Below are 22,588 nucleotides of genomic sequence, written 5' to 3'. Positions count from 1 at the left end.
CGCAAACGCACTGCGGACTTCAATGTGTGGGGGTGCCACTCAGTATGAATGGCAGCCCTGCGTGTCTCGTAAAAGCAGCGCAATTTGGCTGTGGGAACGGGTGCGATTCCTGCCCCTGCATCCAGCCCGCAGACTGCTGGCAAGTTTGAACTGAGCCTGAGCCAAGGAAGCTGCTTCAGTTTGATCTGCAACTGCCATAATGCTACACAGTGATCAGTTATGACACCAGCCATTTAATGGTTTGACAACTTGGCGGAGGACACAAACAAATGTGACAGTTAGCAATCCCAGCATTCCAGGAATGTAGCTGTTTTATTTAAACGTCAAATCAATGAGTTTAGTTTCGCTTTATGATTTACTGCTGTTCAGGCACTCTGCTTCAGCAAAATGGCAGCCTCCAGCAAAAAAAACAGGAGAAATGCTGGAGGCAATATACAGCATACACTAATTTTAGTAGCATCATTATTAATGTGGAATGTATGTTCCTTACTAAAGAATATTATTTTTGTATCAAGTTGTTATGGGTAAAGTTCCGCTTTAAAGGAAAACCTGTGTCACATGATTTAGCTTAGTGTGAGCTATAAAGAAAAAACAATAAATGCCAGAACAACACTTACTTTTAAAACAGCCGATTTCCCAGTGTAAGGACTGCTCCCCAACACACATTACTTTGAAAATGTGGACTAGTTTTCCCACAGAACCAAGTTTTTTAGGGGTCACACCCACTAATGGACATTAGAACTACACTCTTCAGGTCTATTTACCACAGTGCCACCAGCAGGTGTTCCAGGTCCTAACAGTGCTCTCTCCCTTTTAGGGAGCAGTGCCTGGTTGACAAAGTCCAGATTGCTCTCTGGCACACCTGTGAAATCTATAAAACGAACAGTTCTTTGAAAGTGATTCACGTGAGGCAAATTGATACTCCGTGTGGTACTAGAAGAATCCATATTCTTGTAATACCAGAAGTTGTTGGAAAATCCTAGTCCTTAAACATCTGTGCCAAGAGCACTCCTAGCCACAGGAGTCAGTAATAGATGAGGAGCCCCACCAACCAGGGTTTAGCAACAGGATGGATGCCCCACTGCTGGAGTCTTGAGACAGACTGGGTGCCCACCACTGGGGTCTGACAACGGTCCTGTGCCTAACTGATTAGATCTTCCAAGTCCTGCAAAGCTGCTGTTATTCCAATACTGGGATAATGTGATTCATTCCAGAATTTGGCACTGTGTTCCTTCAACAGCACAAGCACGCTGTTGCCAGGGTGCATTGATATATGGCGACACACCACTTCTGGGTACCTTGCTTGGTTGCTGGAATATGCACCATGTGTTGACAGCCACTTAATTCTTTAAAGAACACTGGTTACCTGAGCTGGGTTCCCTAACACTCCTAGAGATGCAGAGATTCCATCTAGGTCCCAGAAAAGCTCAAATGGAAATCTCTGATTCCCCCTGAGGATCACTACTATTAGGGCTGTCCTCCTGTGTATATAACTTCCAGTTCTGAAGTGAGTGTCTGGATCACCAGGCTTTGGCACACAGAACTTAGCAATAGGCTACAAAAGAAAATCTGGAATTTTGTCCAAACAGGCAGCCCACATCAAGCATATGGGGAACTGAAAACTAGCAGTATCAGAACCATTATCTTAAAGATGGCTCAACCTTAATACTGGAGTCAGGCTGGGCAGCGAGTAGAGAACTGGATGGTTGTTATGACTGGTCAGCAGTAGCATTTGGTACAGTGCATAACCAGCAGTTTTTTTCTCTTTCTGTAGCTTGCTCTGGGGAATGTAATCAGCGCTTTGGGAGATCAGAGCAAGAAGGTTCTTCACATTCCATACAGAGATTCAAAACTCACCCGACTTCTGCAGGACTCATTGGGAGGTAACAGGTAATTCAGTCTGATTTCCTACTATACCCTTCTTTTTCTTGCTAACTTAGTTTTCTTAGTAATGTGCAAATTTTTTCATCACTGTAATACAGGTGGCTGTAGGGAATGCACTTGGGAATGATATGTATGATTCAGATTGATATACAGGTTCAACAAATGATTACAGGGAATCACCCTAAATAGAAGCTGCATTCCACTCTTATGGATAGTTAGGTAACCTTGTATATTATTGTTTTTTTTTTTTATTACTATACAGGATTTATATAGCAACAACAGTTTGCGCAGCGCTTTACAACATGGGGGCTGACAGTAGTTACAATACAATGGAACTTCCACTTATCTAATTCCTCCCCCGGTGCCAAATTTGGCACCTTTCGGGGGCAGGGGGGAGCAGGGAACCTGTTTTTGACAGTTACCCTGTCCCCACTTCCATCAGACCTCGCCCCTGCGAAGTACGTCAGAAGTCCGCCCCCCCCTCCCCTCCTCCATTCTCCTCCTCTTTCTGCCGTGCCAGTAAGAGAGTGTAGCGCGCAGTAAGGACCCAGTGGTGAAGCCACAGGGCTTCACTGCCGGGTTCCCTTCATCGGCAATGGCGGTGGCAGCACCCGACAGCGGAAGGTAGTATCAGCTGCGGTGCCGCCATCGCTAAAATCCAGGACAGGTAAGTGTCCTAATATTAAAAGTCAGCAGCTACAGTATGTGTAGCTGCTGACTTTTAATTTTTGGAGGGGGGGGGGGGGCGGAACACAACTTTAATTGAACAAGCAGAAGTTAGCAAAGGTTGGTCCAAACTATTTAAACTCTATTAAAACTTAGTGAAGTAAGCCTGCTTTCTACCCTTTCTGATTCTATAGTTACTTACAAGCAGTACTTCGGATGGACATTGGTTGCCAACAATTGCCTTTTTTTTTTTTTTTTGCGCCTTTTGCGCCTTCTTGTTTGTTTTTGTAGTTTCTTTTCTATGTAGCTATGTAAGCCTGGGTATGCCCAATAGGCTTTGTTTTGTACCTTTCAATACAAAAGCTGAATAAAGAGATTTATCAAAACAAAAAAACTTTATCAAAAGCTGGAAATCAGCTTTAAGCCTTGTTTGTTTTGCAAAATGTCCACCTTTCATGAACTTCCTGTACACCCACTTACTGGAGACGACTGCCAAGGAATACAGTGAAATGCATGCACCTACGACATACACATATTTTATAATCGCAATTCTGCAGTACAATGTAGAGTCCAGTACAGGGTACCAAAAAGATCAGAAATTGCCCAAAATATACTAAGATCTGATGTGATTGCTATTACTGAAATATGGATTCATTTGAAATTATTAATTGCACTAGAAATAGTGTCGAATAAAAAAAAAAAAAAAACCTCTTCGTATTACAGCATATAAACGTACTTTTTTCTTTAATGGTTCCTCCATCCAGTCAGACCATGATGATAGCCTGTGTCTCTCCATCTGATCGTGATTTTATGGAAACATTAAATACCTTGAAGTATGCCAACCGTGCACGTAACATCAAGAATCGTGTGACAGCTAACCAGGAGCAGAGTGGTCAGCAAGTTCAAGCACTAAGGGCAGAGCTGGCTCGGCTACGCCTAGAACTACAGGAGTACAAAACTGTAAGTTGACTTAATGAATATATTACATAATGTATTCCTATTTTCTATAAACCATATTTACAGTTATTAGCAGAAAACACCTAAGACTATGTAAACTAAAATGTTGTTATTTTTTTGTTAACCATATATGATATTTCAGAAAAATTTGAATTTAGTTGATTATGTGAACCGTGGACTGCCAGAAGTAGATTAACAGTGCAGATAGAACAGGGTTAACAAATAGTCTTAATGATCATGTATTCTCAGGGCCATCGAGTTCCTGGGTCTGATGCTTTAAGTGATATGTGTGAAGAATTGTCTATGCTACGAAGCGAAAATTCATCACTGCGCCTTCGTGTGGCTGCACTACAAGAAGCCATCAGGGCTATTAATGCCCGTGTCACTCGCATGGCTGGTCAAGAAGCAGCAAGAGTTTTACAAAGGGCTGGTAAGAATTATTTCTATTTTATATAAATTATTTTCCTTTCATAGACCATAGGTAAATACCATACTGTAAAAATGAATATAGGAAACTGCACTCTTATGCCCTGTACACACATCGGATTTTCCGATGGAATATGTGTGATAGGACCTTGTTGTCGGAAATTCCGACTGTGTGTGTAGGCTCCATCACACATTTTCCATAGGAATTTCTGACACACAAAGTTTGTGAGCTTGATATAAAATTTTCCGACAACAAAATCCGTTGTCGGAAATTCCGATAGTGTGTACACAAATCCGACGCACAAAGTGCCACGCATGCTCAGAATAAATTAAGAGATGAAAGCTATTGGCTACTGCCCCGTTTATAGTCCCGATGTACGTGTTTTGCATCACTGCGCTCAGAACGATCGGATTTTCCGACAACTTTGTGTGACCGCGTGTATGCAAGACAAGTTTGAGCCAACATCCGCCGGAAAAAATCCCTGGATTTTGTTGTCGGAATGTCCGATCAATGTCCGACCGTGTGTACAGGGCATTAAATTTTATCAGAGAAACAAAAATCAGGAAACGAATGAGGCCAGGCAGTAGCGTGACAGAGTCATCTGACCCATACAAAGATATCAGCTAAAGCAAATGTGGAAAACTGTGTTTCAGTATAAATAATCTTATATTGTGCTTCAAACCCCATTCAAACACTGCTGCTTGTCTTTGCAATCTGCAATAATAAGTCCAATAAAAATAATGCAAGCTTGATTCACATTGTTTCCTGCACCTGTCACTGTTTTTTAGACAAGGAAAATAGATGATTTTCAACAAACCTATTTATAAGAGCTTGTCAAGAATATCTTTTGTTTTAAAAATGGGAAATAATGTGTTTGTTACCCCAACACTTCTTATTCCTGATATGTGTCTGCTGTACCATGAACTTGTATAAGAAAGTATCCTGTTCTCTTTGTATTGCTTAATTTCTGTGAAATTTCTGGTGTCCTACTAGTCCCTCTGCTTTCCTATTAACCACTTTATCCCCATAAGATTTTACCCCCTTCCTGACCAGAGCACTTTTTACAATTTGGCACTGTGTCGCTTTAACTGATAATTGCGTGGTCATGCAATGCTGTACCCAAACTAAATTTGTGTCTTTTTTTCCCACAAATAGAGCTTTCTTTTGGTGGTATTTGATCATCTCTGCGGTTTTTATTTTTTGCGCTATAAACAGAAAAAAGCGACAATTTTGAAAAAAAAAAAAAAAAAACAATATTTTTTACTTTTTGCTATAATAAATATCCCCCGATTTAAAAAAAAAACAAAAACAAATTTCTTCATCAGTTTAGGCCAATCTATATTCTTCTACATATTTTTGTTAAAAAAAAAAAAAAATTGCAATAAGTGTATATTGATTGGTTTGCGCAAAAGTTATAGCGTCTACAAAGTATGGGAAAGATTCATGGCATTTTTATCATTTTTTTTTTGTTTAAGCGGTACTGCGACATTGCGATGGACAATTTTGACAAATTTTGGGACCACTGACATTTATTCAGTGATCAGTGCTATAAATCTGCACTGATTATTGTGTAAATGTCACTGGTAGGGAAGGGGTTAACACTAGGGGGCAATCAAGGGGTTAAATGCGTGTTCCCTCAGTGGGTTCTAACTGTATGGGGATAGGACTGACTGGGGGGAGGAGACATATCGTTGTTCCTACTCCTCTCCCCTGACAGAACAGGGATTTGTGTGTTTACACACAAATCCCCGTGCTGGCTCTCGTGCACGTGATCGCACCCGCCGGCCACGCGCATCGCGTCCCCCGTCGTGCAGTGGGTGCATGCGCCCTCTGGCAGCTTCTAAAAGGGAAAGCCATACCCGTAGGGGGTTTCGCCCAGGAGAGCCATTGTGCCGCAGTATATCTGCGTGAGCTGGTTGGGAGCTGGTTAAAAACTGACCACACTAAGCAGGAGAGCACATTGTGGTCAGTTCTCTAGCTATGCTGGGACCTCAGCCTACTCTCCTCCAATGATCAGACTTGTCCTGACACGCCCCGCTGCACAGCCATTCACAGGGAAGCTCAATGTTCTGATGTTTCTCCTCCCCCCAGCTCTTATGCAGCTGAGAACAGAGGGAATGTGATCACTTATAAAAAAAAAGAGAAAAAGGGTATTATAATGTTTTTTATATCTATACAAAAAATGTTTGCATTTCATTTCTATTTTAAATTGAATGGGTTGTTTTACAAGGTGATTGTTTACAATCACTTTAAATGATGTTTCTTTTTTTCTCTCTCCTATATCAGGTGACAGTAATGAAGAGATACAGGCACTGATACAGAACTATATACATGAAATTGAAGAACTGAGGTAAATATCCTTATTGAATACAATGGCATAGTGCTAATTCACTAAGTGAATTATCAATAAGTGATAATTCAGGTATACCATTAATCTAGCAGCCCTGTAAACCCAGAACCACACAGGCGCTTAAATCGCTTCACTGAGAGATTTAACTGTTTTTAACAGTTATTTTATTAGGACCATATTGATTTGAGTGTGCTGCATATGAGGTCACTGCCAGCAAGCAGTTAAATCTCTCAGTAGCAGAGAGATTCAATCACCAGTGTGGCCATAACGGGTGCTGCTTTTCCTGGCCAGCAATAGATAAATGGATCAGATGCAGTTGGGGTAAATGTGAACAGTCATTGACATTACCCAAGGAAGCACTTCTTTTCCATTAAGCGAAAATAGTGAGCGATGCTCCAGATTTCAAATCATCCGTTAATGGAGTGAAGGATTAAAGTACAAACAGTGAGTTGCTTTAAACTTTATCTGAGAAATAAATCCACATGAAGTTTGTTTTTTATTCATCTACTGAAGGACATCGAAAGTCATTCGCCTTCAGGTTATACTGCTGCCTACACGAGGATAAAAACTAAAACAAAAAACTGTATGCTAACCCAAGTTAGCCCCTTTCTACCAGCATACCTCAGTTGTTTTGCTTATTTTCCAAGCAGCATGGCTGTCTTTTTTTATTCAGCTTTGCTAAATAAAATATTAACCTATTTTTACTAGCACTATTTTTCTTCAAACAAGATCCTTCTCTGCATCACTGTGAGAGCTGGTCTCTTTGATTTCAGCTATCGGGTGCAACTGCTTAGGAGTGGCATGTCTGGACCCTGCTGGACTCAATGTTGTGGGGCTAGCCTCGAAATGACCTTACAGCACTGGGTTCTTCAAAAGGCACTTTTCAGATCCTGTTCTGGTAACCAGTTAACCCAGTGTTTCTCAACTCCAGTCCTCAAGGCGCCCCAACAGGTCATGTTTTCAGGATTTCCCTCAGATGAAACGGCTGTGGTAATTACTAAGGCAGTGAAACTGATCAAATCACCTGTGCAAAATAATGGTAAGCCTGAAAACATGACCCGTTGGGGCGCCTTGAGGGCTGGAGTTGAGAAACACTGAGTTAACCACAGAGCACTTTCAAGGTCTAGAGATGTTGGCATTGCTTTAGTGCTTGCTCTTTCTCTAAACACTGTGAGTAGGCCACTTGTGCTGTGCACAGGAACCAACCTCAGACATATTAGTTGCTGTGTTCCTTTGAAATTCCCACTTTCCACTTTTTCACCATGGAAGGAGTTAACTATAAGGTAATAAGCACTGATGTTATCCACTGAGTGGAGTGTACCACCATTCGGCATTGAGGAAGAATCTTCCTGCTGTTGCTCCTGCATTGCACAGAGCCACATAGAACAATTTTTGATCCTTTCATGCTGCCTGCCTACAGTGACCATAGTCACTTCTGGCCATCCTACCCACACCTGCCACCAGCTGCTTGGGTTTTATTAATACCTAAGACCTTACTTGGTACCCTGAGACTTACATTGCCAAACACAGCAAAATGTCTGATTCGATACACGGGGGAAAGGGGTGGCCTTAGTCCCTTTGCAACTGGTATCCCCAGCTCACACTCTTATGGAGCCTGGAATCATTTTGCTCTCTGGGGATGAAAGTCCGTGACACCCCCAAACCTTCCTCTGAAGATGTGACTCAGCTTTCCAAAGTGAGGGAATGTTTCTCAGACTTGGTCAGTTGTATCTCACGTGCTTAGGTGAAATAGGTGGTTTCCAGGGTCTACAAGCTAGTGTTTCCTGCCAGCCTCCTCGTCAGTCTTCATTGCCAACCTTTCTGAGTCACCACACAGATTAGCAGATCTCAGTCTAGCCTTTCAAGTCCTCTGGATCAAGGTGTCATTGTGTGTGTTCCTGTTACAGAATGGTTTTGGGGGTTCTAATCCAAACTATTCACAGTGCAAAAGTGAGATTTTCTTTCCTCTGTAGATATCAAGGATGCTTATCTGCATGTCCTATCTTTCTAGAAAATCAGCCCTTCCTACGCTTTGCTGTGGGCCCCTGCACTTTCAGTTGGTGGCCCCTGCCTCTCATATGCACCTTGTGTGTTCACCAAGGTGCTGGTCTCTGTTCTAGCCATGTTGACAGAGCCTAGACAGAGCCTACACTGACTGTTGAGGGAACAGTCAGCGTAGGCTCTGTCGGACAATGGGGTTGATTTACTAAAACTGGAGAGTGGAAAGTCTGGCGCAACTCTGCATAGAAACCAATCATCTTCCAGGTTTTATTGCCCAAGCTTAATTGAACAAGCTGAAGTTAGAAACGTATTGGCTACCATGCACAGCTGCACCAGATTCCTAGTCAGAGGCGTAGCTTAAAGCTTGTGGGTCCCGATGCAAAAGTTGACCTAGGCCCCCCCCCACTACCACTCGCCACTTCCACCACATGTGCAGATACACCCACTGCACGCCAAGATACTGAAAGTGGCTTAAGAATTTAGAGTTCCACCTTACATTAGAAGACAGGGATCACTGCTGGAGAATCAGAGGACAGGGATTACCGCTGGAGAATCAGAGGACAGGGATTACCGCTGGAGAATCAGAGGACAGGGATTACCGCTGGAGAATCAGAGGACAGGGATTACCGCTGGAGAATCAGAGGACAGGGATTACCGCTGGAGAATCAGAGGACAGGGATTACCGCTGGAGAATCAGAGGACAGGGATCACCGCTGGAGAATCAGAGGACAGGGATCACCGCTGGAGAATCAGAGGACAGGGACCACCGCTGGAGAATCAGAGGACAGGGATTACCGCTGGAGAAACAGAGGACAGGGATTACCGCTGGAGAATCAGAGGACAGGGATTACCACTGGAGAATCAGAGGACAGGGACCCCTGACAGGTCACTTGGCAGAGCTCCTTTCCCATCCCAGCACTGTATACTGCTCCCCCCCCCCACAATACACATTCCTTTACACACAGTCTGTCAGTCTGCACAGGGTGTATCTGGCTTTTATGTTGCCGTTCTGACCTGTGAAATTCTCTGGTCGAAACGGCAGTGTAGTTGCAGTAGGCAGATACACCCTGTGCAGATCATGGCTGACTGGCTGTGTTGTAAAGGAATGTGATTTCAGCCCTGCAGAGGAGGAACAGTATAGAGTGCTATAATGGGAAAGAAGCTCAGCAGCGGGGCTTAGCATCCAGGGTGGAGGAGGTGGTCAGGGGGCTTTGGGGGGGGCGCAACTTAGATCTGGGGGGGAGCAAAATCTGGAGACTGCAGCTCCTCAGGGGCCCCTCTAGAGGTGTTAAGGGATTTGTTTTAGCAATTTCTGAAGGTTTCTCTGTCAGTGTTGGCAGGTGTTGGGGGAAGGTCACCTCCCAGGGGTGTGTGTCTTTTCCCCAGTTGTCAGGGAAGTGGGGTAAGCGGATATCTCTTGGTGAGGGGTACACTGAATCCCCAGTTAGTGACTAAAAGACACTGAGAAGTGTCATACCTCACCGGTGACATTGGTCCCATCGTGGCTACAGGATGGCACTTTCCTCCTCTTAACTCGGTTACCATTCCATGTTGCCAGCACACAGCACAGACACTTCCCCATCCTGGGCTGTTCTCACTTCGTGCTCCTCTCCATTCAGGAAATGGCTCACAGCTTCTCCTCAGCCAATGGGAACAGAGGGATGTGGACTGTGGAAGGCAAAGTGGAAGCCCAGTACTGGAGTGTGGCTGTGGGGCCCTAGGGCATATTGGAGCTGGACTTTGTGGAGGATATGATAATATGACAGGAAGGCTGCAGGGGCCCCCTTGAGCTAGGGGTTGGGTTGCAATTGTGACCCCTGCAACCCCTTATGCTACACCCATGTTCCTAGTGCATCAGGTTTAGTAAATCTTCACCAATGTGTCCTTGACCATTCAGACCTTACAATGGTTCAGATGGCTCCTGAACCTTCAGAAATTGTCACTGAAACTGACTTATCATTTAGAGTATCTGAGTCTAGCTTGAGCCAGAGCGTTTCCCCATCAGGAGAAATCTCAAACTCTCCAATCCCAGACTCATGCTATCCAGTCCAGGAATTGTCCAGCTTTCCACTTTTGCAAGAGTTATGGGTCTAATAGTAGCTTCATGTAAAGCATTACCCCTAGTTTTATTCCAAACCTTAGCATAGTATCCTGTTGTCATGGGACAAGCCATTTAAGTCCCTGAACAGAATAATTTGTTCAGTTGCTCAAGACCAGGCTGTCCCTGTCTTGTTGACCCAGGAATCTTTGCCACCTTTTGGAAAATCCTCGCAATGGGTGCCAGATTATTAGGCTGGGGAGGAATCCTGAGCACACTGTCGGAAATGGAACTTGGTTGTCAGAGGAATCTTGTCAACATCAACAATCAACATCCTGGAGATACAAGCAATTTTTCTGTCTCTGCAGCTTTAAACCATCCTGTTGGAGAGTCATCCAATCACAGTGGTGTCACTAGGTTTGGTGTCACCTGGTGCGGAAAAACAAAACATGGTGTCACCCCCGTTATCAGACCAGCTCAGGGTTGGCGGCCCAGTTACTGCACATCAGTGCCCCGTTACCAGACCAACTCAGGGGGGCAGCTCAGCTACTATGTGTATATTATATATAAAATATAGCACCCCCCCCCCCATTAGCAGAACAGCACAGGTGGGCAGCTCAGCTACGATATATATATATATATATATATATATATATATATATATATATATTATAGCTGTGCTCAGTTGCACCTCCCCCCCACGCCCGTTAGCACACCAACTCTGGGAGGCTCGGGTGGATGGGCACCATACCAACCCACCCCCCACTTATCACAGCTGCTCACACTGTACACAGTGTGCAGGGCCCGGGGCGGAGAATAGATGTGTCTCAGGCTCAGTAGTGCAGTGGGAGGAGGAAAGCACAGCAGGCCAGGCGGGGCCACAGCGCCGGAGGTGTTCCGGCTGAAAAAAAAAAAGTCAGACAGTGGCATGGCAGTAATGTACATCAGCCATCAGGGAAGACCCAAAAGTCTCACCATGGCAAGAGAGGTAGAGGGGATCTTGTCCTGGGCAGACCTTAACATTCTATTCTTGTCCACCATTTACATACAGGATGTAGGCAATTGGCAGGCAAACTTCTTTCATCCGGCAATGTCTGGATGTGAGGAAGTGGTCCTGAACCCTAAACAATGTCAAAGGTGGGAGACACCAAATTTGGACCTCTTGATGCCCAGGTTCAACAACAAGACAGGCTACAGGTACAAGAATGCTGAGTACACCCTGATCTATGCATCTCCTACTGTAAAACCTCTTCCTTACTTTTGTAGGATTGAGATGGAGGATAATCCAGTGATCGTCATTGCTGCGGATTGGCTCATGCAGATATGGTACTCCAATCTGGTAAAAGTCCTGGTGGACACTTAGTGGGCCCTACTAGATTGTCAGGATCTTATATCTTCAGGACCAATTTTCCATCCTGCTTCATGGTGGTTGGCTTTAATGGCTTGGCTGTTGAAGCCCAGTTTCTGAGAGGGGTATCGCTGAATAAGTGATTCCCATGATACTAAATGTTAGGATGTCTGCTTCTTGCAAGATCTGTCATTGGACATGAAAGGCATGCATCACTTGCTGTGAGACTCTGGGCTTTAAAGACAAGAAGATTCTCTGCGGAATGAATCCAGTCGTTCCTGCAGCTGGGTCTGGACCAGTGTTTGGCTCTCAGCACTTTCAAGGTTCAGGTTTCTGCCTTTTCTGTCTTTCAGAGATCCGCAGCCTTTATACAGGGAGTCTCCAATGTAGCTCTCCCTGTTATTCCCCTGTGACTCTGTGGGATCTAAACCTTGTTCACTCTCAGGCATCTGAACCAATTAGAGACATTTCTCCCTATACCCTCACCCACAATGAGGTATTCCTTGTAGCCATCACCTCTGCAAGGCGAATTTCTGAACCGGTGACCTTATCCTGCAAGGAACCCTTTCTGGTTTTGCACAATGACAAAAAGTGGTGTTGAAGCCTAATGCCGCGTACACACGGTCGGACTTTTCAACCGGACTTGTCCGACAGACTCCGACGGACCAAATCCGGCGGACAATTCGATCGTTTGTGGGTTTCACCAGACCTTCAGCAGACTTTTCCAGTCGCAAATCTGACGGACTTTAGATTTGGAACATGCTTCGAATCGTTACGTCATAACTCCGCCGGACCCAGAAATCCGCTCGTCTGTATGCTAGTCCGACGGACAAAAACCCACGCTAGGGCAGCTATTGGCTACTGGCTATCAACGTCCTTATTTTAGTCCGGTGTACATCATCACGTACAAATCCGTCGGACTTTGGTGTGATCGTGTGTAGGCAAGTACGGTCGTTAGAAAGTCTGTTGAAAGTCCGCCAAAAGTCCGTCGAAAGTCTGTCAGACGGGCTGTCGGACTTTTGTAGCTGAAAAGTCTGACCGTGTGTGCGCAGCATAAGGATTTCCTTTTTGCCTAAGGTAGTTTCTGCCTTTCACTTCAATTTGTCTGGCTTCAGTTCGTTAAAAAGAGATTTCCTTCCATTGCCTGGAATTGTTTTGGGCAGTAAATTTACTTCTCAACCACCATTTCTTTTAGAAAAACTCATTCCCTTTTTTTCATCCCAGATGGCCCCCATAAAGGTGCACCAACTTCTCATTCCACAATCTCTAGATGGTTCAGACAGATCAATATTAAAGCTTATGGTCTCTAGGATCGGGTTCCACCCTTTATTGCTAAGGTGCACTCTATTAGGTCTGCAAATCCTTTTTTTAACTTTGACATGAAGATACTGTTCCCCACATTAGCTAGACTGTCACCTGGCCCTCTGTTCACTCATTTTCTAAGTTCTCTTTGAGCTTCCCCATTATTAGTTTTCTGTTTTTTGGGGGGTTTTGTTGGCATTTGTTTACTTTGTTGCCCACCCAAAAGGTGAATGACTTCTTGTGTCCCTCAATAGACAAAAAAGATACAAATTTTCCACTTACTGTAAAATTATTTTTTTGGAATCATTGATGGACACAGGTTCCTCCTCTGTGTTTATGATCTGGTACTGCTTGGTACTGCTTTGCTAAAAAAATGAAACATGCTAGTAGTAGGAAGGGGAGAATGTTCAGTCTTCTTGTAGACAGCAGCATAACCTGAAGGTGATCGACCTTCTGTGTTCCTCAATGGACTCCAGGAAAGTACAAAACCCTATTTTACCTGCTTCGGAAGTGGACAGAGGTGAGCTGCAAGTGCTAGCTCAGCTCACTACTCATCTGAATGTGCCCTGAGGGTGTCTATAAATGGCCTAATAGCAGGTGTAACTCCTGATTTTGATAACTGCTTGTGATAGTTGGGCCATTTTTTAAACAATAAACAATTGTCTTGGGGTATGCAGATGCTTTTTCTTTTACCAGTCCCCTTAGTTTGGGTAAACGTTTCTCCTTCGCCCTCACCTTAGCCAAGTCAGGTGCCTTGAACTGCATATTTAATGGTGATATACTGTATAGTAAGTAACAAGTGCAAGCACAGCCTTATTAAATACTGTGACATAATTTCATTATAAAATTTTCCAACTATCATAGTCCATGAGATATTCCAATATGTTATTTTGCTCACAGGACACGTTTAGTGGAGAGTGAAGCTATGAATGAATCTTTACGCCGTAGTCTATCAAGGGCAAATGCACGCTGTGTGAATGGGGGACCTACTACCCCCACTCCATCACTGGAAGCCCAGGTGAATGACGTTGTCCGAAGAGCAAAGGAGGAAGTGCAGATCCTAAGAAAGAAAATGAGGTAACAGAACCTTCTTTTAAAGATGTACCTTCAGCCTATTGGTTATACTAATATATCAGCATTATACATAAAACTGCGTAAGCTTCCTAACTCAGTATTTACAGTGCTGTGAAAAAGTATTTGCCTCCTTCCTGATTTTTGTTTTGCATATTTGTTACACGTAATAATAGGTAACCCAAATGAATACAAAATGCAGTTTTTAAATGATGAATTATTAGGGGAAAAAAGCTATCTAAACCTGCCGGCCCTATGTGAAAAAGTAATTCTCTTCCTTTGCTAAATCATCAATGAACTGTGATTAACCACATTTTTTGGAAAGCTGAGCTGAATTTTGCTTGCCAAACCCAGACCTGATTTCTGCCAGACCCGTTGAATCAAGAAATCAAGTTGTTTGACAAAGTGAAGCATGCTAAAATATCTCAAAAAGCAACACATCATGCCGCGATCTAAAGAAATTCAAGAACAGATGAGACACAAAGTAATTGACATTATCAGTCTGGAAAGGGTTACAAAGCCATTTCTAATGCTGCGTACACACGAGCGGACTTTTCAGCATCAAAGGTCTGACGGTCTTTCCGACGGACTTTCAGACGACCGGACTTGCCCACACACGAACGGACCAATGTCCATTCGAAATGTCCGTTGGTTTGAAGGTGATGACGTACAAAGGGACTAGAATAAGGAAGTTCATAGCCAGTAGCCAATAGCTGCCCTTGCTTCCTTTTTTGTCCGTCGGACTAGCATACAGACGAACGGATTTTTTGACCCGGACTCGAGTCCGTCGGAAAGATTTGAAACATGTTCCAAATATAAAGCCTGTCTGATTTTCGACAGAAAAAGTACGCTGAAGGTCCAATGAAGCCCACACACGGTCGGATTGTCCGACGGATTCGTTCCGGACCAGTCCGGTCAAAAAAGTCCGGTCGTGTGTACACAGCATTAGGCTTTGGGACTCCAGGGAACAGCCAGAGGCTGCGCACCCGGAAGGAAGACGGGGTGAAGATAGAAGCCCTGTCAGCAATGACAGTGCGCCGGTAGAGAGCTTCATTCTAAGGTAAGTATTTCATAATGTGCTAGTATGCAATGCATACTAACACAGTATAACATTGCCTTGCAGGTGACCTTTTTTTCCATCAGGCTTTACTACCGCTACCGATGGACTGATCTCTTTCAATGAGAATTTAAGCATAAATCTGTACAGAGGGTCACTGTGTATGTGTTTGCTATACAGTTTATCACAGAGGGCTAATGTGTAAATTAGGATCTACTAGTTTTGAAATTTCAGTTTGCAGTGAAATGGCTTTCAGACCATGATCATTCAATTCATACTCTGCATGATCTAAGGAATGTAAGTGGCGTACCCCAATTTTAAGTTTTATATAACAAATAAACCTGCGCTAGCAAATTGACTACTTTGCTAGCGCAGGTTTATTTGTTATATATCATCAAAGTGTAAGCACTTTTATCCTGCAGCTGCAAGAGGGTTTTTTAAAGATCACTATATTACATGAATTCATTTGCGAGCGCTGTTTTATATATAATTTTTCCAATTTTAAGTTTGGCACCACTTCTCTTTGGGATTAAAAACATTACTATTTCTGTGTCTCAAGCAAATGACAAACTTTTTGTAGTGGAATAGTTTCCTTGAGAGGCGTGATTAATGTACAAACTGGCCTAGAAACATTACACAGGAAACAAAGTTCAGTGTGGGTGAATGTAAAATGCAAGGGTACAAAAACCAGCATTCAACATGCAGTCTGACCTTGTAAATATAGACAGAACATGGCAGTATGCATAGGTGTGCGCAACCTATTGCATTAGGGTGTGCACCCCAAACCTCAAACACAGAGCAACAGAGACAGTGGCTAGGGGTGTACACATGTCGCAGCCGCGATGCTATGCTTCTCAGCCATAGCAGAAATTACTGAGTGAAAACCACCTGTGAACGGGTCCCTAAATGTTTTTAATGATTTTTTATTTATTTTTAACTGACTTTTTGGGGGTCTTTGGTGAAATATTAGAGTTCTCCACAGACCCATGATGTCCTACATTTAAGAAAAAGAGACTGAGGACAGGATGGAGGTACAGATGCTAGAACTGAACCCCCTGAAGCGCAGAAAGAGGGAGGGAGAGGAGGAGAAACCGGCAGCACTGCAGGGGGAGGAACAAGGGGATGGGAATCTACAATAAGGCAGTACAGCCGGTCCTCCAGCTCGGCAGTTGCCCAGGCCCCCCTTTTGAATCAACAGGGCCTGGTACAGGAGGGCAAGCTGCACTGCCTAATCATTTGACCTGGCGCACAGGTTGATTAGGGTGTGCCCAGGCACACCTGGCACACCCCCTGTGCACACCTATGGCAGTATGCAATGACAATCTGCTGCTTCCAAAACTACCAAGATACATTTTTGTAGTTAAATAGCCATGTACTCAGAAGAGAGAGACCTAATTTTGACCTTTTAAAAGCATTAACAAGACTTTGTCTAGAACATGTTTCAGTTCAGTTTTGTGAACCACTTTATGAAAAAGATATTTTGAGACTGGAAAGAGGGCGCAAGAGAAAGGACAAAAGAGTATAGAAGTGGCATGGATGACAACTAATTAAATAATGAATAATGAATTTACCCTTGAAAAAAGAAGAGATTACGTGCGGGTAAGATCACCTTATGAATAAATATATAAATGGCCCATTTAAAAATATATTGAAGCAAATTGCACTTTAGCCACACATAGTCCAGCCCACTGCTTTCTGCATAGACAGCACTGCCATGGCTACTGAAACCCTTCCACTGTGAGCCATAGTCTCTGGTGGGGACGGGGAGCATGTAAGACTCAAATGAAGGAGGATATGACTCAGTCAGGGAAGGTAAAGACAATTTTGGGTTTACTTTATGATATTTGTGCATCACATATTTACTCTATTTGGTACTTGTTCCTTCCCACTGCTATAAGAGGCCTTTCTGTATGACAGCACTAATAGCAGATGTCATAGATGCTGAATTTATCTATTAAGATTTTTTTTTTGTTGTGTTTAATGGTTTAGTCCATTTTAGTTCAAGAAAATTGTTGACATGTTTTTGCTTCTTTCTTTCCACAGCCCGGAAGTTAACAACTATAAAAAGAGAGAAAAACACCACTTTGAAAACAGTGAAGAAACAGATGGAAATGAAGGAGAAGAGGTGAGGAGTTTAGTATACCCTTATTAGGGCAGGGATTTGCTTAACATGCAGTTAATTTCATAAATACCCTTACCATGGATAGCAAGTACCGTATGTATCGGCATATAACACGCACAGGCGTATAACACGCACCTTCAATTTAGGAGGGAAGTTTCAGGAAAAAAATTTAATTTTAAAGAACTTTGAAGCAAAATAAGGGTCAGTACCCATCAATGCAGCCTTTACCATTGCCCATTTGCAGCCTGATCAATTCCCATCTGCAGCCTCACGATTGCCCATCAATGCAGCTTGATCAATGCCCATCTGCAGCCTCACAATTGCCCATCAATGCAGCTTGATCAATGCCCATCTGCAGCCTCACAATTGCCCATCAATGCAGCTTGATCAATGCCCATCAATGCAGTCTGATCAATGCCCATCTACAGCTTCACAATTGCCCATCAATACAGCTTGATCAATGCCCATATGCAGCCTCACAATTGCCATGAATGCAGCCTGAACAATGCCCATCTGCAGCCTCACCTCAGATTACTGCTGCCTTGGAGGGGACATGGAGGGGGGGCAGGACGAGCGCCATCAGATTACATACAGTGAGAATCTCCTGTTTACTCGGCGGCCTCTTTAATACAAAGTCCCGCCTCCTGGACCGGCTTCTATGATGGACAAAACGCTGGTCCAGTGCCGGCCCAGGAGACAGGACTTCCTATTACAGAGGTTGCTGAGTAAACAGGAGATTCTCGCTGTATGTAAACTGATGGCGCTCGTCCCAACCCCCTTCCCCTTCCCTCCTAGGCAGCCCAAATTGCAGTATCGGCATATAACACACACACACTATTTGCACCCAATTTTCAGGGTGAAAAAGTGAGTGTTATACGCCAATAAATACAGTATTTACTTTAGGGGTGCGCATATTCAGTTGGGAAGAAAGAGAAGGGTGCAAATGGTATCATCTAATGGTCTGTCAAGAGTATCCCTTTTTTTTTTTTTAACAAAACAGCCTAGTTATCTACTGTGTACGCACGATATGGTCTTGATTTCAAATGCTTTCCAGCATATTGTAGTTAGTTCCTAGATATTACTGCAAGAGTGCGGGTACCAAATATTGGTCATGTATATAAATACAGTCTGAAACTACCGAGATAAAACAAGTTATAACGTTTTCAAGTACTTTTCACAACACATTACATTATTATTATTGTTGCTGTAAGTAGTATTAAAGCCCAACTTTAACAACATTTCACCTTGCAGTGGGGCCCCTCCATACTGCAAGGGTTAAATGCTCCTCATGTCTAGAGGGTACAGTGCTGGCTGTATTACTTACCTATTTCCTTGCACCAGCCGACTCTGCCACTCTTCTTCTCTGCCCGCAGCTCCAGTCTGTGGGCAGAGTCTTAGCATGATCACATCCAATACAGGACCTTGTATTGTACAATAAGGAGGCTTGAGTGCATCCACAACCAGTCTAAAAACTTACAGAGGCAGCTGTGGGAGACTAGTCGCAATGCTGCAGGGATGCTGCTGGAGGAAGGAATTAGGTATTTCTCCTTATTCCTCTGCCACTAGATATAATGAGCATATACTGCCTGCAGTGCGGGGAGGTATTCCTAGAGTTGGGCTTTAACAAAATAGCACAATTGCTTGTCTACACACAGCCAGATGTTGGTCTAAAATGCTTCATAGCAGATAGTACCAGTTACTAAAAACTGCCTAACTGAAATTACAAAATACTAGTCATTAGCAAAAATATAGTACAGCACCTGGTAATAAATAAAATGATATTGTTATCAAGAAGTACTTGTTAAAGGGACATGGCCTAGCAAAGGAGCAGTAGGAATGCAAATTACAAGAGCTCTATTTCTCCCAAGATCTTACAGCTGAATGTAACCAATATAGCAGCCTTACTTTACATATCAAAGATGACCAAGCAACTTGGGACCATGAGGGATCAAAGACAAGCGTTGTGTCACTTGTCCACCACTATTTTACCTTGGGGAAAGCACAAACTGTTACCCAGGTCACAGCCAACATGGCTGCGTATACTGTCCTTTCAGCATGCTTAGACCAGAAACACCAGCAGCTAACCAGCCAAACCTAATTACTCATGACCACCACCACCCAGCAGCATTTCAGACTGCTTTACTACCCTCTTTTGCCTGCAGACTCTGCTGCCTCAGGCTCTTCCACCTTACAGCCAGAAAGCAAAGAGTTCTAAGACATCCTGTACTCCCTCTCAAATTAAAATGACATTCATTTGCATTGAAGGAGCCCTACAGAGGGAATAGAAAGCGATATGATCACAGATCTAGCTTTAGAGGAAGAGATATTGGACCTTTTCGGGCAAACACTCAAGCAGTTATTCGACTGCATTGAGTCCTGTGGAGCTTCCTATACAAGGGAACACCCTGTTCAGGTCCACATCAGAAGAAACGATGACTGCTTCATACTGCACTCCCTGGATCAGTTATTGGACCTGTTTGATTTTATTGAGGTGAAGCCGATTCCCATTCCAGACTGGCTGGATCTCCCAGGCACCTATACCTTGGTACATTAGACGGAATCCTTTCAGATTGGCCTCATTCAGCATGACTCCATGACGTGAGAACTGTAACAGTCTGCCTGCTTTCTCTATATACTGTGAGCTCTCCACCCTCCCCATGACAGCATACGAGCTACTGCTCGTCTTTCCATAGTAGTTATAGTGTGATTTATAGGTCTGTGCACCCAAGATCTCCACATCCCATCAGGGATACTCATTTTTGGCACCTGCCCGTACGTTCCTGACTTATCCACCACTATGACAGTATGACAAATTAAATGTACCATCTACAGGGCCCAAAGCCATTGCTTATCAGTGTACACTCCTGCTTTCTTTGACTTACCCAAGGAGCTGATCCCCATTCCTCTCTGAAACTGCCCATAAGACAAGTTCATGTAACACCCAGCTCAGCTAACAGGAGAAGTTGTGCAGGTACCAAGCACCAACTCCCTTTCCAGATACAAAAGACTCCAGACACCCCCTTCCATGGCCAAAGAACTGCCAATTTACCTGTAGCCCCATCAAGGCTGATAATAGGTTATTGCTGACTGCTTGCCTTGAACAGTCCCTTCTGAGATTTCTGGCACCTGTGGAACAGCCCAATCGTCTCTATCCTGGTTGTAATCTGAGCACAGCTATTTTGCTATATGTTCATAAAAAGGTCAAAGTTCACTGCCTACTACATATAACCCAAGGGGCCTGGTACAGGAGGGGCAGTGCTCAGATTTCTTGTCTAAGTTTTATTGTTTATGCAATAGCCTTTAACACTGCTCACGTTGAACTATGTTTATTGGGGATTTGCTCCTAGCCTTGGATTTGCACCCATACATTTCACCTCCAGACACAAAGTCACCCTAAGTAAACTAACAAAATCTTCTGAACAAGCTGTTACAACATTCCAATTAGCTCGCTAGTATTCAAAGATCCCATATAATATGCTCTAAAAGTTGGATATGGAGGGTCATGTTCCATTCCAGATTCTCTGTTAGAGTCCCTCTACTCTCAGTAGAATATATCCTCAGTTCTCACCCCTCTGTTGGAGATGTATCGTAGTAGGCATTATAGTACCCTAATACTGTATACATATTCTGGGAATGCCCAGTATTAAAATCTTTCCGTAAACAAACTATTTTACTGACATTTAAACTTACTGATATCAAAAGCACTGAGAACCCAGGAACTTTCCTTCTTCACTTGACCCCAATACTAAACAAAAGATTAAGAAAACCTTACTCATTCATCTGATCAATGTGGGTAGGGCTTGTATTCCCCTATGATGGTGCTTAACTACCCTTCTATCTGTAAGTCTGTTGTTGATCAAAGTCCATCAGATTAAAACTATAGTTGAACTTATAGCAGCCATAAGGAAGAACAATCTGAAAAATCTGGGTTTATTGGGTAGATTTGACCCTTTCTGTGAAATATCATCAGGCTCTTTACAACAACTAAACAGGAGAACCAAGAATAAACCATTCCACACCCCTACTTTTCCTTTCACCTCCCATCACCTCCTTCCCCCATTTTCTCTCTCAAACTATTCCAACATTTTACAGATAGGGAGAATTCAGAATATATTTGCATAATGAAGTGAATCATTTGCAGACTTTTTTTTTTTTTTTACATAGAAACACTTACATATAGTGCTGCAATATCTTACCTAATTGTACCACTTTTTTTGTTGTTACAGAACAGTTACAAAATCTAGATAAAGAATTTGAAAAAAATAATCATAGGACATTACATTATTATTATAACGATTAAGTCTTATTCACACCTTTTATATTGTTGTAATGCAAGGAAAAATATGTTTTACTGCGCATCCGCACTACACATTAACAGTATCACACAAGCCACATTTTTAATGGCACCTTAAAGCATCCCAACGGACTTAAAGTATCTCACAAAAGTGAGTACACCCCTCCCATTTTTGTAAATATTTTGTTATAGCTTTTCATGTGACAACTCTGAAGAAATTACACTTTGCTACAATGTAAAGTAGTGAGTGTACAGCTTGTATAACAGTGTAAATTTGCTGTCCCCTCAAAATAACTCAACACAGCCATTAGTGTCTAAACCGTTGGCAACAAAAGTGAGTATATACGTAAGTGAAAATGTCCAAATTGGACCCAAAGTGTCAATATATTGTGTGGCCACCATTATTTTCCAGCACTGCCTTAACCCTCTTGGGCATGGAGTTCACCAGAGCTTCACAGGTTGCCACTAGAGTCCTCTTCCACTCCTCCACGATGACATCACAGAGCTGGAGGATGTTAGAAACCTTGTGCTCCTCCACCTTAGATTTGAGGATGCCCCACATATGCTCAATAGGGTTTAGGTCTGGAGACATGCTTGACCAGTCCATCACCTTTAACCTCAGCTTCCTTAGTAAGGCAGTGGTCGTCTTGGAGGGGTGTTTGGGGCCGTTATCATGTTGGAATACTGCCCTGCGGCCCAGTCTCTGAAGGGAGGGGATCATGCTCGGCTTCAGTATGTCACAGTACATGTTGGCATTCATGGTTCCCCAGTAGCTCCCCAGTGCCGGCAGCACTCATGCAGCCCCAGACCATGGCACTCCCACCACCATGCTTGACTGTGGGCAAGATACAATTGTCTTTGTACTCCTCACCTGGTTGCCACCACACACGCTTGAAACTATCTGAACCAAATAAGTTTATCTTGGCTTCATTAGACCACAAGACAGGGTTCCAGTAATCCATGTCCTTAGTCTGTTTGTCTTCAGCAAACTGTTTGCGGGCTTTCTTGTGCATCATCTTTAGCTTCCTTCTGGGATGACAGACATGCAAACCAATTTGATCCAGTGTGTGG

General features: G+C 43.4%; 1 protein-coding gene across 4 annotated transcripts in view; it reads left to right on the top strand.

Moving 5' to 3' along the window:
* Positions 1-22,588, top strand: part of KIF21B (kinesin family member 21B) — a 151,090-nt gene that overhangs the window by 63,078 nt on the left and 65,424 nt on the right. For all 4 annotated transcript variants that reach the window (XM_073615972.1, XM_073615973.1, XM_073615971.1 and 1 more), the window contains exons 7-12: positions 1,775-1,890; positions 3,315-3,510; positions 3,757-3,937; positions 6,221-6,284; positions 13,874-14,050; positions 17,145-17,226. In XM_073615972.1, coding sequence (XP_073472073.1) covers positions 1,775-1,890; positions 3,315-3,510; positions 3,757-3,937; positions 6,221-6,284; positions 13,874-14,050; positions 17,145-17,226 — 816 coding nt within the window. The remainder of the gene's footprint in view (positions 1-1,774; positions 1,891-3,314; positions 3,511-3,756; positions 3,938-6,220; positions 6,285-13,873; positions 14,051-17,144; positions 17,227-22,588) is intronic.

The sequence above is a fragment of the Aquarana catesbeiana genome, linkage group LG02, assembly GCF_042186555.1.
Source record: "Aquarana catesbeiana isolate 2022-GZ linkage group LG02, ASM4218655v1, whole genome shotgun sequence".
Taxonomy (NCBI): domain Eukaryota; kingdom Metazoa; phylum Chordata; class Amphibia; order Anura; family Ranidae; genus Aquarana; species Aquarana catesbeiana.
This window is presented reverse-complemented; position numbering and strand designations above follow the sequence as displayed.